At 49.9% G+C, this 14507-nt stretch overlaps 1 protein-coding gene across 3 annotated transcripts in view; it reads left to right on the plus strand.

Moving 5' to 3' along the window:
* Positions 1–1954: 1954 nt before the first annotated feature.
* The window catches only part of E2F3 (E2F transcription factor 3), a 40889-nt gene continuing 28336 nt past the window's right edge, over positions 1955–14507 (plus strand). For 2 of the 3 annotated variants that reach the window (XM_088533394.1, XM_088533395.1), the window contains exon 1: positions 2840–2890. In XM_088533394.1, the coding sequence (XP_088389520.1) occupies positions 2876–2890 (15 nt within the window). In that variant the 5' untranslated portion in view covers positions 2840–2875. Of the gene's footprint in view, positions 2310–2839; positions 2891–14507 lie in introns of those variants that run through there. The other variant, XM_088533396.1, reaches the window with a different exon arrangement.

Genomic DNA, 14507 nt, shown 5'->3' on the forward strand with positions numbered 1-14507 from the left:
CAGCTGCCCACAGCTGCCTACTGTTCTTTGCATTCCCTTTCCTCTTGGATGCCTAAGAAGAATGTAGTGTTACCATTTCCATACATGGAAAAAAGTCTTTGTATTCTGGACTCTAAGCAAGCCTACAGCCCTGTTCCCACAAACACACTTTCCTCTTTCTGGTCATTTCCCTCCCTGCTCACCCACTGTCTTCCCTCCTCAGCACCTTGCTCCCCTTTGGGTCCTTGGATATACCCTGACAAGCCTCTCTGCTGAGAGGCAGCGACTCCTGGTGTAGGACTGCCCTGCTGAAGATGGCAAGGAGCATGAGAGAGGAAAATTAGGACAAGACACCAACAGAAAGCCCCAAGAACAAGAAGTCCCTTCTTCCAGGAAGAGGCATAACTTGATATGGACAGAGCAGGAAGGAAGCAACTGTTTTCCAAGTTTTGGGTCTAATTCTTTCAGGGCTGGTGAATGAAGTCAAGAACAGTACCTGGGATGGTGGGCACCTGCAGCACGGGGACACATGGGCTTCTCTCTGCTGTGGCTGCTGCTCTGGTAAGACCTCACCAGGGCAGCAAGGTGCCACCACGGCGGGGACTTGCTGAGCTCGTCTCCCAGTGGCATCGCGCTGAGCACAGGGCGCCATGTTCCACATCATTTGCTGCCTCCTTAGGAGCGCTCTGCAGCACCATGGGTTTATTTAAAGCTTTAAGCAATGCCAGAATTCAAGCAATTCTGCAGAATAACATGATTTTTTCCAGCCCTGCTCCTGCCTGGGCTGGAAGGACCATAATCGAGACTCCTTAAACATGGAAGACACGTGGATACTACACAGCTCAAGCTCATGTTACCTCCACGAGACAATTCAGCTTCATCTATTGCAGAAGGGTGGGTTTTTGTTGTTGTTGTTGTTGTTTTTTATCAGAAGACCCCTTCTTCCCCCACTTCCCACCCCAACCTTTGAGGCAGGACATCTTTTTTTTTTTTTTTAAGTATTTTCCCTCCAACTCTGGTTCATCGTTACTGCTTTTCCTCTGGACTTGCAGCTGCGGCCCTATATAGGGCGAGGCATTTAGTAAGTTAGAAAGCCGGGAAGAGCTTGCAGGCCTCGGCGTGTTGCTTTACACTCTGGGGCTCAGAGCGACCGTGAGAGGAATATTTTAAAAATATATAAAATTTAAAAAAAAAATAAAAAAGGAAGGAAATGTCCCAGAAACCCAGAGAGAGGCTGGTTCGGAGACGCGGGAGAGCGGGGAAGGCGCTCGCTACCTCCCCGGCTGCAGCGGGTCCCGCGGCGGGGCGGGGCGGGCGGGGCGCGCGCGCGGGCTCGCCTGGCCCCGCCCCCCGCGGCCCCGCCCCCCGGCGGCGCGTGCCCGTCGCGCCGGCGCCAGCTGTCAGTGTCAGCGCGGCGGCGAACCGGGATCCCGGCCGCGCCGAGGGGGAATCCCCCAGCCTCGCCCCCGCGGCCAATGGGCGCGCCGCATGCAAATCGCCGCCGCCGCCGCGCGCCAATGGGAGCGTCGCAGGGCGGCGAGCGGGCGCCCCGTTGGACGGCGGGCGGGGCGGCCGGGCCCAATGAGGAGGCGGCGCGGGCGGGGCGCGCCCCGGGGGAGGGGCTATGCAAATTTGGTTTGAAAAGAGGGCGGGAAATCCGAGTTTCGCGGGAGGCCCTTGGCGCGTAACCCGTCTCCTTTCCCTTCATTCATTGTCAGCAGCCGCCGCTTCCTGGAGCCATTTTCCAGCCGGCCCCACACAGCGGGAGCGGCCCCGCTCCATCCGCCGCATCTGCCCGCCCCGCCGGCTCCGTCCCCCCCCGGCACCCCGCATCCTGCAGCCGGGGCCCCCCCGGCACCCGCAGCCCCCAGTATTTTGCGCGGGGCCCCGGCATCGAGGAGAAAAGGAGCTGGGAAGGCCGGGGGGGGAGGGAGGGACGGCCAGGGGGAGGAGGAGGAGGAGGAGGAGGAGACGCGGCTGCGGGCGCAGAGCCGGAGGGAAGGATGAGAAGGGGACTCCAGCCGACGGCCCCGGCAGCGCAGCCGCCCGCACCGTCCTCGGACTCCAGAGTGGCCCCCGTCGCCTTCCCAGCCCACTTTGCCGCCGGCACCTTCATCCAGATCTGCAGCAGCGGCGGCGGCGGCGGCGCGGCGGCGCCCTGTGTTGTCTCCTCCTCCTCCTCGGCCGCTTCCCAGGCTCCCGGTGCCTCTGGCCCGGCGGCGGACGGGGGCCCGGCGGCCGGCAGCTCGCTGTACTGCACCCCCCACGGACCCGCCGGCAGGACGGCGCTGCTGCAGCCCGCGCTCGCCGGAGGCGGGGGCCGCCCTCCGGTAATTTTCCCTCCGTCCCAGCGCGAGGGTGAAGGGGACGGTGTGGGGTGAGCGCCGGGGCAGCCCCGCTCTCTGCCAGCGGCTCCCGCGACGGGCGCGGGGTGCGTGCGTTTGTGCGGCCGGCGGGGGGAGGCAGGAAAGGCGGAGACGCTGCTTTGTTGCCATAAACTTTCCTGGCTCCTTCCCGCCGTTCCCCCAGCCCCCGCGTCTGCCCGGGAAAAAAAAAAAAAAAAAAAAAAAAAAAAAAAAAGGGGGGGGGGGTGTGTGGGAAGCAAGGAAAGGAGAGGGCTCCTTCCCGCGCCGCCGCCGCCGCTGCGCCGGGCCGGGGGGCGGAGGGCCGGGCCGGGCCGCGGCGCCGCCGGTGTCTCCGCTTCGCCCGCGGGGCCGCCCGTGACGTCTCGCACACGTGCGCGGAGGCCGCGGCTGTGACTGGGAGGCGGGCGGGCGGCGGGGGGGGGGGCCGCTGATCCGAGCGGGGGGAGGGGGGACGCCGCTTCCTCCTGCCGCCGCTGCCCTGGGACGGCCCGTGCCCGCCCGGCGCCGCCGCCGCCCGCCCCCCCTCGGAAATGCCCCTGCAGCAGGTTAGTGCCACCCCCGCCCCGGGCCTGGCCCCCCGCTTCCCACCGCACAGCCCGCAAATGGGGGGGGGGGGGGTGCCCCCCAAAACTACCCCCCCCACACACCCGGTGCGGGGCCGCTGCCTCCCCCCCCGCCCCGGCCCCCAAGCCTCTCTGCTCGGCCCGGGGTGGCAGCCCCCCCGCCTCCCCCCCGCGGCGTGCGGGGGTTTCTTTGTCCTGCGCGTTTTCGGGTGCGCGCCGGGCCCCGCTGCCGCTTCCCAAAGTTTGGGGGGGAGGCGGCGAAACGGCGCCGCCGAGATGGGGGGGACCCCCCAGCCCCATCGCCCCGATACCCCCCCGTGGCCTCAGTGCCCCCCCCTTATTTAATTCTGCACCCCCCATTTGAGGATGAGGGGGAGGGCGAACCCCCCCTCCCCCCGTAGTGTCGCGCTCGGAGGTCACCTGCCGCCACCGCCGCCCGTGGGGGACCCGGCAGTGGGTGGGGGGGGCGCCGGGCTACCTGCTGGCATCGGGGCCTGGCCCGGCCGCGGCTGCCGGCGCCGCGCGCGGCGCTCGCCCGCTCGCCCGCCCGCCCGCCGCTTTGGGCGGCCCCATGCGGCACGAGGGCCCCGCGGGGCCGCTGGGGGGGTAGCGCGGCCCCCCCGCCCCGGGGACCCGGTTCCGAGGGGCCCGGCCCGGCCCATGTGCGTCCTGGCCAGACCGGCGGGGGGGTCGCAGGAGGTGCTTGGCAGCCCTTGTCCCTTGGGGCACTTGGTATCGCAGTGCCCTGTGTCCCTCGTGTCACCCCTGTGGGTGACAGGAGCTTCCCTGCTTGTCTGTTTCTGCAGGTGTTTGTTGCTGAAGCAGCCGTGGGAGTTTGAGAGCGGTGGGGGTTAGGCTCGCCCAAATCCTATCCCAAGCTAGGGGAAAAAAATCAAATAGCCCAGCATCTTCGCTGTAACAGTTAACTGATCCCTTGCTGCCTGGGGCCTTCAGTCCTCGTTAGGGGGGATTTGTGTCCAACAGGCTGCTTCAGGCTGCTTGGTCAATGTCTGGCTGTCCCATGCTATGGGTTCGATTCCCGCATGATGTTAGGGAGAAGCCTGTGTAACGTGGCGATTCTGAGGGAGAATCGCATGGGTGTCCCTGCCTTGTGGAAGGGGCATTGGTGTCATAGGTGGCTTCTAAAATTTCTCCTTCAATGGGCTGCCAGGAGGCTTCCAAGCATGAGTTTAGCGCGATATTTCCCTGCAGCATTCACATCTGTAATGGGAAGAACACCTTGCCATGAGATCTTCCCCCCTCTTTCCCATCTATAAGTTTGGAAGACGAAAGGCATTTCTGAGCACTGCTCCCCAAAAAGTCCCTTCTCGAGGGCTAAGCCAGTTCGTGAGCTGCCCTCAGACCCTGTGTTTGCTTTGGGCAGCGATGAGGGAGGAAGCTGTGGTGCCTGCAGCCTGGCTGGCCCCATCCTGGGGTGATGAGAGCTCAAAGCACATGCTGGGAAAGGGGCCACGCATCATGATCCAGCTCTGCTGGAGCTGGTTTGCTGCAGGACCCAACTTTCCAAAAGTCAGGCTGGAGCATCCCGGTGCTCTCCTTTTCCTTTCTGCTCCGCCAGCGAGGGCTGATGCCCATTGGTCCTTGAGGACAGGCTAGGAGACATCAGAGCCTTTCAGTGGTTCTCTGACTCCTGGCTATTTTTCCTTCAAATGTACCGGTGAATCGGTGGGCCTGGGAAGTAGGGGTGTTTTCCTGATGCTTTCTAGATAAGCCATTTTGAGAAACCCATGAGAGGAGTGAGACCACACTGGATAGTAGAGGAAGGAAGCTCAGGCAAGCTGCACCAATATAAATTTAGCACTTAGTGAGCTGAGTTAGGAGGAGTGCACAGAGATCCTTGCAGCTGAAATCAGGTCCCCACTATGCAAAACATCCTATGGATCCTCTAAAGTTTGGCCAGCGCACCTGCACTTGTTAGTGGCATAAAAATGCTCTATTTTTGCAGATGCAACTGTGCTGGCAACCAACCGGCCACTTACAAATGTAAATTATGGTATGAATGGAAAAGAGTATGTATGGCTATATAGTTTAGGCTGCTCAGGAAGGTGTTAGCTTCTTTTTTCAAAAGAAAAAAAGTTTCTTTTACCATAATAAGCGGTTTCCTCCCTGGGAATTTGTTAGTTACTTTATTAGTAATTTTGCAAGTGTAACCACCCTTGAAAAGGTAGGCTAGCCCTTAACATGTGGCCTCTGCCCTAGAGAGATGAGAATTTGCACGCTGCCTCATCTCCAAACAGGCTTCTTGATGCCATCCAAAGTCTATTCCATGCTGTGTCACTCCCGTGCCATGACAGCGCCTGTGACCAAGGGTTGTCCCCAGTGCTTCTGTGTGCCGGTGGACTGGGAAGAGGCTTTCGGAGGCTGTGACCCAGATTGCATGGTGAATTTGCTGGGAGCTCTGGTGCCTTTGGAAATGGGGCCCTTCAGCTTACTTGAGGACCTGCTTCTTGATTCCCATGAGCTTAATAGCGGCTGGTCCGTTACCAGGCAGAACTGAGCGCTAGGGTGGTGAAATGCCAACAATAATATGTTCAATAGCAACCGGGAAAGCCCAAACTCCTACCTCAAAAGACAGGACAAGCTTCTCTGACTATACGGGGGCAGTGAGTCCTGCTTCTTCCCTATCCTTCAGCTCCCTCCTTGCCATGGACCTCACCAGCCTTCCGAGGAACCGGTACAACTCACCAGCTTGGTGGAAAGCTAACCCTGACCAAAGGGAAAAAATGTCTTCCGACCTGAGTTAGCAGGCTGAACCAGCTAATGGAAAGTCTTAAGTGCCAGGGACCACCAAGGGAAGGTGAGAAGAGGACAGGAGGAGGAGGGGAAGGGAGAGGAGTGTTGAGGCCATCTCGTTTTGATGCTAGCAAGCTTGTAAGTCAATGGAGCTCCTCATGAAACTGGGGCCAATGTGAGAGAAATTATTTTAAAGCTATATCAGGTGCATTCTCTCTGGTGTTGGCTTCTTGCTTGGTGTGAGAAAGTCACTACCATCTGCAAATCCCAGTCTTTAAAAATTAAGCTACTAAAAAGGAAAGCTGCTCAAAAATATTTCTAATTCGAATAGTGGAGAATTTCTTACTGTCTTTGGGTTATAAAGATAAGCCTCTAAGAAGAGGGCCATTTTCTTAGCCATGAGAAAATACTTAAATGGAGACACCACCCACATGTTAAGTCCTTTTTAAAAGGGGCTAAATCCTCTTAACAAGAATATCTTTAGAGAACTCTTGTGGCCTTTAGATGACATGAGCTTTGGAGAGGCTGGTTCCGCATACTTCAGAAGGGGCTGGAAGGATTTACATTTCCAAACTGAATACTTAGCACCTCTTTCCTTTTCTGGTGGTTTAGAAAGCACCTCTTCCTGCCTCCTTCTCAGCAAGTCACAGCTGGAATGGTAGAAAAGGGGGAAAATGCTTAATCTTCCCTCTAGATGCTAGGTAAAGGAGCTGGATAAATAGGACATATGGACTAAACAATGATGTAAGGCATGGGAGAAAAGCCTAGAAATTGCATAAAGGAAGTGCCAGTTACTCTATTTGTAGCTTTTCTTTTTTTTGTAGGGGGAAAAAAAAAAAACTTTGTTCATGGGGAAGTCATGGGTGTTTTCATATTCAGCCCCATCTTCATATTCCTTTGCCTGATAGTTTCTGCGATTAGGAATGACAGCTAGCATGAGTCTAGGGCCTTAGGTTTTTGAATAATGTCTGGAGTACGTTTAGTTTAAGTGCATCTTCTTCAGGGACAGTCTGCTTTGGAGCCCAAGGAGGCAGCACGTGATGCTTTGGCACAGGACCATGTGCAGGAGGAGTTTGGACAGGTATAAATCCTGCGTGCCCTAACTGTGCCAAGAAGCACCTAGCGGAAAGCAGGTGCCCTAGGAAGACCGTACTGGAGCAGCCTGTGGCTTGTTTTGCTTTGCTGATGGTGCCTTTGCTATCCTGACGCAAAATCCAGCTGTGCTGGTGTGGCGCTGTCTGCACCAAAGCCACTGGAGTACCGGGGGTTTATTTCCCTGCGATGATAAGCCCTTCTGGCTGCTTTCCACAAGCAGATGAACCGCTCGAGGCTTTAATGCTGCTGGAAGAAGCTGCTTCTCCCCCTCTGAGGTCCCCTCTTCATCCTCTCCTTCGCTCTGCCCTGGCCAGCAGTGCTCTTCCCTCTGCATCTGGTTGCTGTTTGGTTTTCTGTTGGTTTAAGGAGGTAAGATGTTCTGAGGAGCATTAGATGTGGTATGCAGTGAGCAATGGCAATGTGTGGCCCAATAGGGGAGGAGTGAGCTGAAGGAAGGAAACAGTTCTTCCTTTGGGTGCTGTCAGGGTGTTAAATGGGCTCACTGGGCCTCTGCTTTCAAAATTTGGCCTTTCCTCCTCTCACCATGAGGAGCTCTTCCTTGTGCCACCTTGGCCTGCTTGCCAAGGGTATGGTTTGTTTTAGGATGGTTTATTTTCCCATAGAGCTTGCTCCAGTGGATGGAACAATTAAAGGCATTCCCTTTCCCTTCATTTTGTTCCAGGCACGTTGGTGTTACTGTGCTAATTTTCACAGCACTCTTGTTTGTTGAGTATGTGCGAGAAGAAAAAAAATCTTTAACCTTAGGAACCACTGTATTTTGCAAGATCGGAAGTTCTCCTATTTGGTGTCCCTGACTGTGGCTGTAGGAGAGGTTCACAGGGAGAACACATGAAGGATGGCATGTGCACAGAGCAGGCCTTCTCCTCCTGGAAACCCGCCGCTAGCATTCGCTTCCTCACAGGTCGTAGCGAGTTTAATAGCTACCAGTGGTCTGCGACTTTTTTTTTTTTTTTTTTTTTTTTTGTCTAATCCATGTATGAAGCTAGTAGTTGTTCTAAACTTATGTAACAAAATGCTCTATGATTTAATTATCTTGTGTGGAAAGAAAAGATAATTTGCTTTGTTTCTGGCCTTTTTCTTTTTTGTTCTATGGTGTTACTGAGTGCTCCCTGTATTGTGTTAAGGGGGGAAAGTGATTTTCTCATACCTGCTTCTCCATGCACCTCATGATAACACATTATCATCCGTCCCTGGTTCCCTTCTCCGAGGTAAAGAGTTCTGGACTACTCAGTTTCTCCTGAAGTGAAAGCCATTCATTTTTAAAATAGAGGTGTCCCTCTTAGTTGGGAACCTCTGCTTGGGAGCTTTCATGGCCTGGTCCTGCGTGGGGGCTTGACGGTCGCGGTCAATGAGGGGAGCTTCGAGGCCCAGGAGAGCGGGATGGTGGGCTGGGCAGGAGCTAGAGACCCAGGTGGAGCTAACTTGTTTCACCAGGTCTCAAACCTCACCCTGCGGGAACGCAGGGCATGTGGAGCTGAGGGGGTTGATTGGGCCTAACTGCTATGGTAATAGACTCATTAGAAAGCCTCAGTATGGAGCGGCAGGTTGAAAAAAAGGCAAATGAAGTACGCCTGGAGCCCCTTGGCTTGTGTGGCTGGGCTGGGTGCGTGTGGGAGGGGAATCCAGCCCTTCCCTCCTGCTCAGAGCACAGAACGGGGGCATCAGGTAAGAAATGAAGATGCGTTTTTTTTGGTAGCAGTAGTTCAAATATGACTCTTCTCAAACCTCTGGATTTCACTACTGACGGTCTCCTGAATGGGGCCTCGCTAATGTAGCGTTCTCCCTGGCAGAAATTATTTTCCAGTCAGTTTTCCCAAAGAGAAGCCCTCTCTTACCGGGAATACCCTAACATGCTGTCACCCTGTGGTCTGAGAACTGATGGAGGAGAGCTGAATCAGTAATATACTAAATTAAGCAGGTCTGGGGGTGACCTTAGCTTACGCTTTAAAACCCTCCATGCCAGTGGGCATGGCCAGTGCTCCGGGCTTTCGAGCCGTGCAGGGGCAGCCAGGGGGCATGGAGAAGCTGCCCGCTAAGGAGGCATCAGAGACCATGGACTTGGTTCAGGTCAGCTTCTTGTCCCGGTGGTGGTGACTTCCTGCCAGCTGTGCCCGCAGCGAGGCTTCAGCAGATGGAAAGCTCTCCTTAGCGCAACGAAACCTCCAGGTCTTACAGTCTCTGCAAATAATCTCATTTATGGCTGGCAATGCCAAGTATACGGTGGCAACTATCAGACTTACAAATGACTAATTTTGACTTCAGGCTTTTATTTTGGCTGGCAGAGTTAATAGCTTCCTGCTTATTTCTTGGGAGCAGCGTTTTGCTTGCTGCTCTAGGGAGAAGAAAACAAAGTTTCAACCAGTGCTACAGTGCACCCACTGGTGAGTGATGTAAGGGAGACTGCTTTAAGGATTGGGGGCATGAGGTGCTGCTGAAGTATTTGGACTTGGTTTTAATTTCAGTTCTGTCTTCTCTCTGAAGACAGACTTGGCAAAATTGCCCAATTTATCACATCTTTAAAAGGGAACTATTTCACTTCTCTTTTCCTCAAGTAAGCTGGTCCAAAACCACGCTTGGAAGTGCTATGCCTGGCATGGATGTGTTTTGAAGTATCATACTTTCTACTTGGATGGTGCTATTACTTGCTGGATCTCATGGCGTTCATGGAGTTCTTAAGGGCTTTTTGCTTCAACAAGAATTGTAGTAAATATTTCCATTTGCAAGTCACATAAAGAGAGAAGACCTGGCTTTGACTAGATGTTGGTGGAGCCAGAGCATGTTCAAAATGGCCTCTCTTGTGTGCAGGAGCTGCTATTTCAGGTATTTATAGCCTTCCTTTTGTGCTTATACAAATTCATCCCATATGCTTTGCTAATTGTTTACAAACAGAACTTGCCTACAGGTAGTGACACGTGTTTTGTTTCTCTTGTCCTACGTATGAACAGGAGCAGTTGTTGCCCAGACCAGCGTGAAAGTGTAATGTGGAAACTAGCACATTATTCGTATCGCTCTTGCATGTGCTTGCTCTGCAGCTTTCAGGCCTTTCTGTTGAACCTCTTTTGCCTTAGGAGCATACTCGCCATTAACTTGGTTTAAGGAGGAGACCAAGTCGGACCACCTGCATATGCTTTCAAGATTTCATCCAATTTGTGCATGGCTACATCTAGGTTTAGAAATGTCCGTTACCTCAGGTTACTTGAAACCTCAGGAGCTCCATTTCAAAAGATTTAGGACCTGTTTTTCCAGAAAGATATTGGCTGCTTACGGTTCCTGTGATGTTCAGTTAAAGTACTTAAATAAATAAATAAAAACAACCTGGCACTTTACAAACTCAAGTTGTATGGGAAGAGACCACTATTAAAACAAAGCAGTTTTTGCTTTTTGCTTTCATTTTGAGATCTTTAAATTGGTCCTATCATATATGTGTTGTAAGCCATCGGTTGTTTTGGAAAGCTGTGTGAAAACTTGCAGAAAATGCCTGAACGATGATTCTTGGCAAAATAAACTGTATTGGGAAACTAGATAACAAGGTGTCTGCTTACCCTTGATTTCTTCAGCTTCAAAGTGCCTACCCTTTAGTTGTGGTATGTGTGCGTTCATTAATAAACGCATAGATTCTAATGAACTTCTTCAAATACTTTCTCTTCTTTACAATGCATTCCTTTATTTATTTTTTTATTTATGTCATGCCACTATTGTTTCAAAGGTTATTGTGTGTTGCTTAACTTGTCCTTAGAAAGGAGGTGGAAAAAGAAATGCATTGTCAAACTTCCTTCCTAGTTAATGAACGTGACTTAAAAACTCCCAAGTTTAGGAATAACGGAGACATTTGTCTTTTTTTAGGCCCAATGGTGGCTGTGACCATGCAGTGCAAGAGTCTAATTTTAATATATCAGGCTTATTGATCCACTCTACTATTTCTCTCTAAATATATTTTTCCTCTTAATTTTGATTCTTCAAGTTTGTTACAAAATTGAAATACCATAGTCAATACGACATTTTTTTTCCCTCCTGCAAACCACTGAATCTGCACTGTAGGATTTTGTGAGTTTTGCACATTTGAAAGTACAGATGCCACTTTTTTTCAGGGGGAAGCTCAGTACAGCACATATACCAGTCTCTCTCTAAAACTTAAAATCTTTAAAACTTGCATTTCATATTGTTCAGAAACAAAATGATATATAGGCTTGTTTACAGCACATCTTTCTGGATTACCACTGAAGAAATGTTTTCAGGTCTGAAAGTTAAAACAGTAACCTCTGGATCCAATATTCATATTAGTATAGCACATTTATTTTGATGGTAGGCTTTTGGCTTATGGGATGCTACCATAGTTTAAGTAGATAAATGTATGAAGGGAAAAAAAAAACCAAATATAGTGACATCCAGGCAGGACGGGTCTAGTACCTCAACTGAAATGGCAGCTCCTGTGTGTTACTGTTCATTGTTAAACTTTATATTGGAAAATAAGTGTTTTAAGGAATTGATATTAAACTCCATCTGTGTCCTTAAAGAAACTTGGGTTCCATTTTGCTCTTTGGTTGGGGTCTTTTGGTGTGTCTGTCTGCTGGCTTTAAGGTTATTTTTCACAAGCCAAGATGCTAGAAATGGAAGTATATGGAGTAATAATGTCTTGGGTGATGGTAGTAACCCAATATGCCCTTCCCTACTGTTTTCTTCCGCTGCTGACTCTGGAACGAAACGGCCCTCGCCATGTATATCTGTGGCTTTCATTCTGACGTGCCAGTGTAGTGTTTTAGACAGTGTTGGCCCTGCACATCGACAGTCAGTTTTTTGTCCCCGTCGTGTAAGCTAGTTCACACTTGCTCTAATGTCCCCACATAGTGGGAATTGATGTTGGTTACGGCTCTCACAGTGGGCTTTTGTTCTGCCCTGCCTGAAAGCTGTCTTGTTCGAACATGCCACTTTTATCGAGACCAGCGCAATGAGGCCATTATCCTTGCTTATGGTGAGCATAGATATCCACAGTCATTTTTATAACACTGCTTAGTAAGTGGCATTCTGCTGAAGAGCGACAATGCTTGAATGATACCAAAATAATACCCGGGATGGCAGCAGGCCGTTATCTCTAATTGCACACTGGGGAAGGGGACCCGTTTCGGAACAGACGGACGGTGGCGATGGCTCCTATCAGAAACGGGAATAATCCCGGGCGGCAATGCAGCAGAATAAAGTTGTACTTTCCGTAGTAAGACTTTTATCAAGCAGCTCCAAATAACCCAGTTGCACATTGCTGTATAATAGTTCAGTACCTATTCTTTTTTTGGTTATGCAGTATCTTTAGCCTGAAAACGTCTCTTACGAGTTATGTAAAACTGCGAGTCAGATGAGAGGAAGCTGAGACTTCACAGCTCTGATGTAGTACTCTTTTCAGTACAAACCTCTTGAGCCAGGAGAAAAGGCAACTTACTACTCAAGGTTGGAGGCAGGGAGGACTGTAAGAATTATAATAGCATTTTTCCTGGCTACTTTGTCACAGCAGTGGGTTATTTCTCTGGTGCTAGGATTTTATTTTCAGGACCTGGGGGTTAGAAAGTTCTGTTTGCAAAAATAGTATCTTGGAAGCGTAAGCAAATTGCTCGTTTTCTTCCTTGAGTTCTTAATCATGAGAGCTGCCTTGACAATTTTTCCCACCTCAAATTAGCAATTTATTTATAACATGTTAATGTTCTACATGCCCACCAGTATTACTGTTCTCTTGTACTGAGCTGAGAATTGTTCTCCTGAAAACCAACACGGCAAAGATGATATAAGTGAACAAGAGAAATTGCATACAGCATTCTCTTAAAAGCTGAGGTGGCTTTTGGTCTGATTTAGGTTCACGCTTCCTTAAATCAAATTCTTCTCTGGCTTCAATTGCTATTTACAATTTTGTTGTTGCTTGTTTGTTTATTTATCACTTCATTTAAATAGAGTGCATACCCTTGTCTTTTGACATTCTAGCTATCCTTTTATTCCTCTTGGCATTTTTCTCAGTGATTGCCTTCCATTCTTTGCCACCAGCTGTCCTCCTGGATGGTAGGCAGAGTAGGGAGAAACTCTAGCTGATATCTTCCCTTTCTCAAGACCCTCAAAACCACCCCTTTGCAACTTTGAAGTTTGCTAGGCTTCTGCAGAGAGTCCAATGCATCCCTTTGGATGTTCCTCCATTTTGCATGCTCTACACAAAGGTCAGGACAGATTTGAAGTGCGGCCCATGCAAAATACGGTGTCTTGTTGAGGGAGAGGAAAGGGCAAAAACACATTGCCTAAGATGTCCCACATGGAGCCATGTGCTTCAGAGAGATTTGCTGGAAAGGTGGCAAGGGAAGGTGCAAGCTCCACTGGAGACCTCTGAGATCATCTGCTCTTGACTCTTTCTCTAAAGAAGGTTGCTGGTCTTTATGTTGCTGGGCTGAGGCACTGAAGTTCTTCCCTTTTCTTGTCTTAATTACATCAGGCTTTTGCAGAATATGTGGCAAATGAATGCAGCCCTCAGGAACTGGTTGCATGGGGTTGTCTAGATAGTAAGATCAAGTACAGCCTTCTGTGGACAAAAATAAGTTAATACTTACAAAGCTGCTTTTTTCTTTTTTTTTTTTCTTTTTTCTTTCTTTTTTTTTTTTTTTTTAAAAAAAAAAAGCTTGTAGGCAGGCGAATTCCCCATATTCTGAGAAAGCCATATGTTCAGAATACTATCCTTAGTGTGGTTTATTTGCTTCAGAGTTAGGAAAGAGGGTTGCTAGAAGAAGTAAGATGCAGTCAATTCTTTCACCTGAAAGAACTTTATACAGGTGATTACAGTCATTTCCACCTCCCCTGGCTTGGAGAATGATCAATTTAGTGATAAGCCAAATCAAGAAAAAATTGACTGTTCTCACTTACAATGCAGAGACTAAGACAAACTATTCATTTAGGGTCAAAATCTGCCTCAAAGTGAACTAGGAATTACTGTACCCACAGTGTTTGGGAAGAAATGAATTTCAGCCTTTTTATCTTTTCCCCTCAGATTTACCTAGAGTTTTTTTTTTGTTGTTGTTGTTTTGTTTTGTTTTTCTTCACTCTCTTTTTGTTCTTTTGACAGCCACAATGAGTTCAAAATGGCATTTCCCTACTTTCTCTAAGGTAAAGAGCACAAATTGTATAGGACAAGCATTATATCTATTGCTATTACTTCATTTGAAGTGGAGAAATGTGGCTTTCAGCCATTTTAAGAGCTTGGTTGTTTCAACATGTGAAAAGCAGCCCCCACGCTCTGCTCGCTGTTCAACCAGCAACTGAAAAGGAACGAATCTCCTTAAGAACTTACAGCGAGAAAAGTCTAGGCATCTGTGAGGTGTTAAACTATATCTAACTAAAAATATCAGATACTTGAGCTTCCCCATTGAATTGTTCAGTGACGATGCCTCATTGAATTGGAAAAAAAAATACCTGAGCTCAAATAGTCTAAAACTTCTTGAACTTTCCATAGAAGTGAACTTTCCATGAAAGTACAATATGAACTGTGGCATAAAGATCCAAGCAAACATTCTTGTCCGTGAACACCGCCCCAGTTTTCTCCCTGGCTCTTCCAAGTGTGGTGTGCCTAGGAGGTTTAGGTACTCTATGCATGGGAGGAGCTGCACAGTCCTACGAGACTTGCCTTTAGTATTGCTACCAGATACTTTGTTTCAAAGTATCCAACCCCAGACTTCTTTGATCATTTTACACAAATAATGCAAAAAAATGT

This window comes from Tinamus guttatus, unplaced genomic scaffold (assembly GCF_059628265.1).
Source record: "Tinamus guttatus ecotype Peru unplaced genomic scaffold, ASM5962826v1 Tinamus_guttatus_pri_ptg000497l, whole genome shotgun sequence".
Taxonomy (NCBI): domain Eukaryota; kingdom Metazoa; phylum Chordata; class Aves; order Tinamiformes; family Tinamidae; genus Tinamus; species Tinamus guttatus.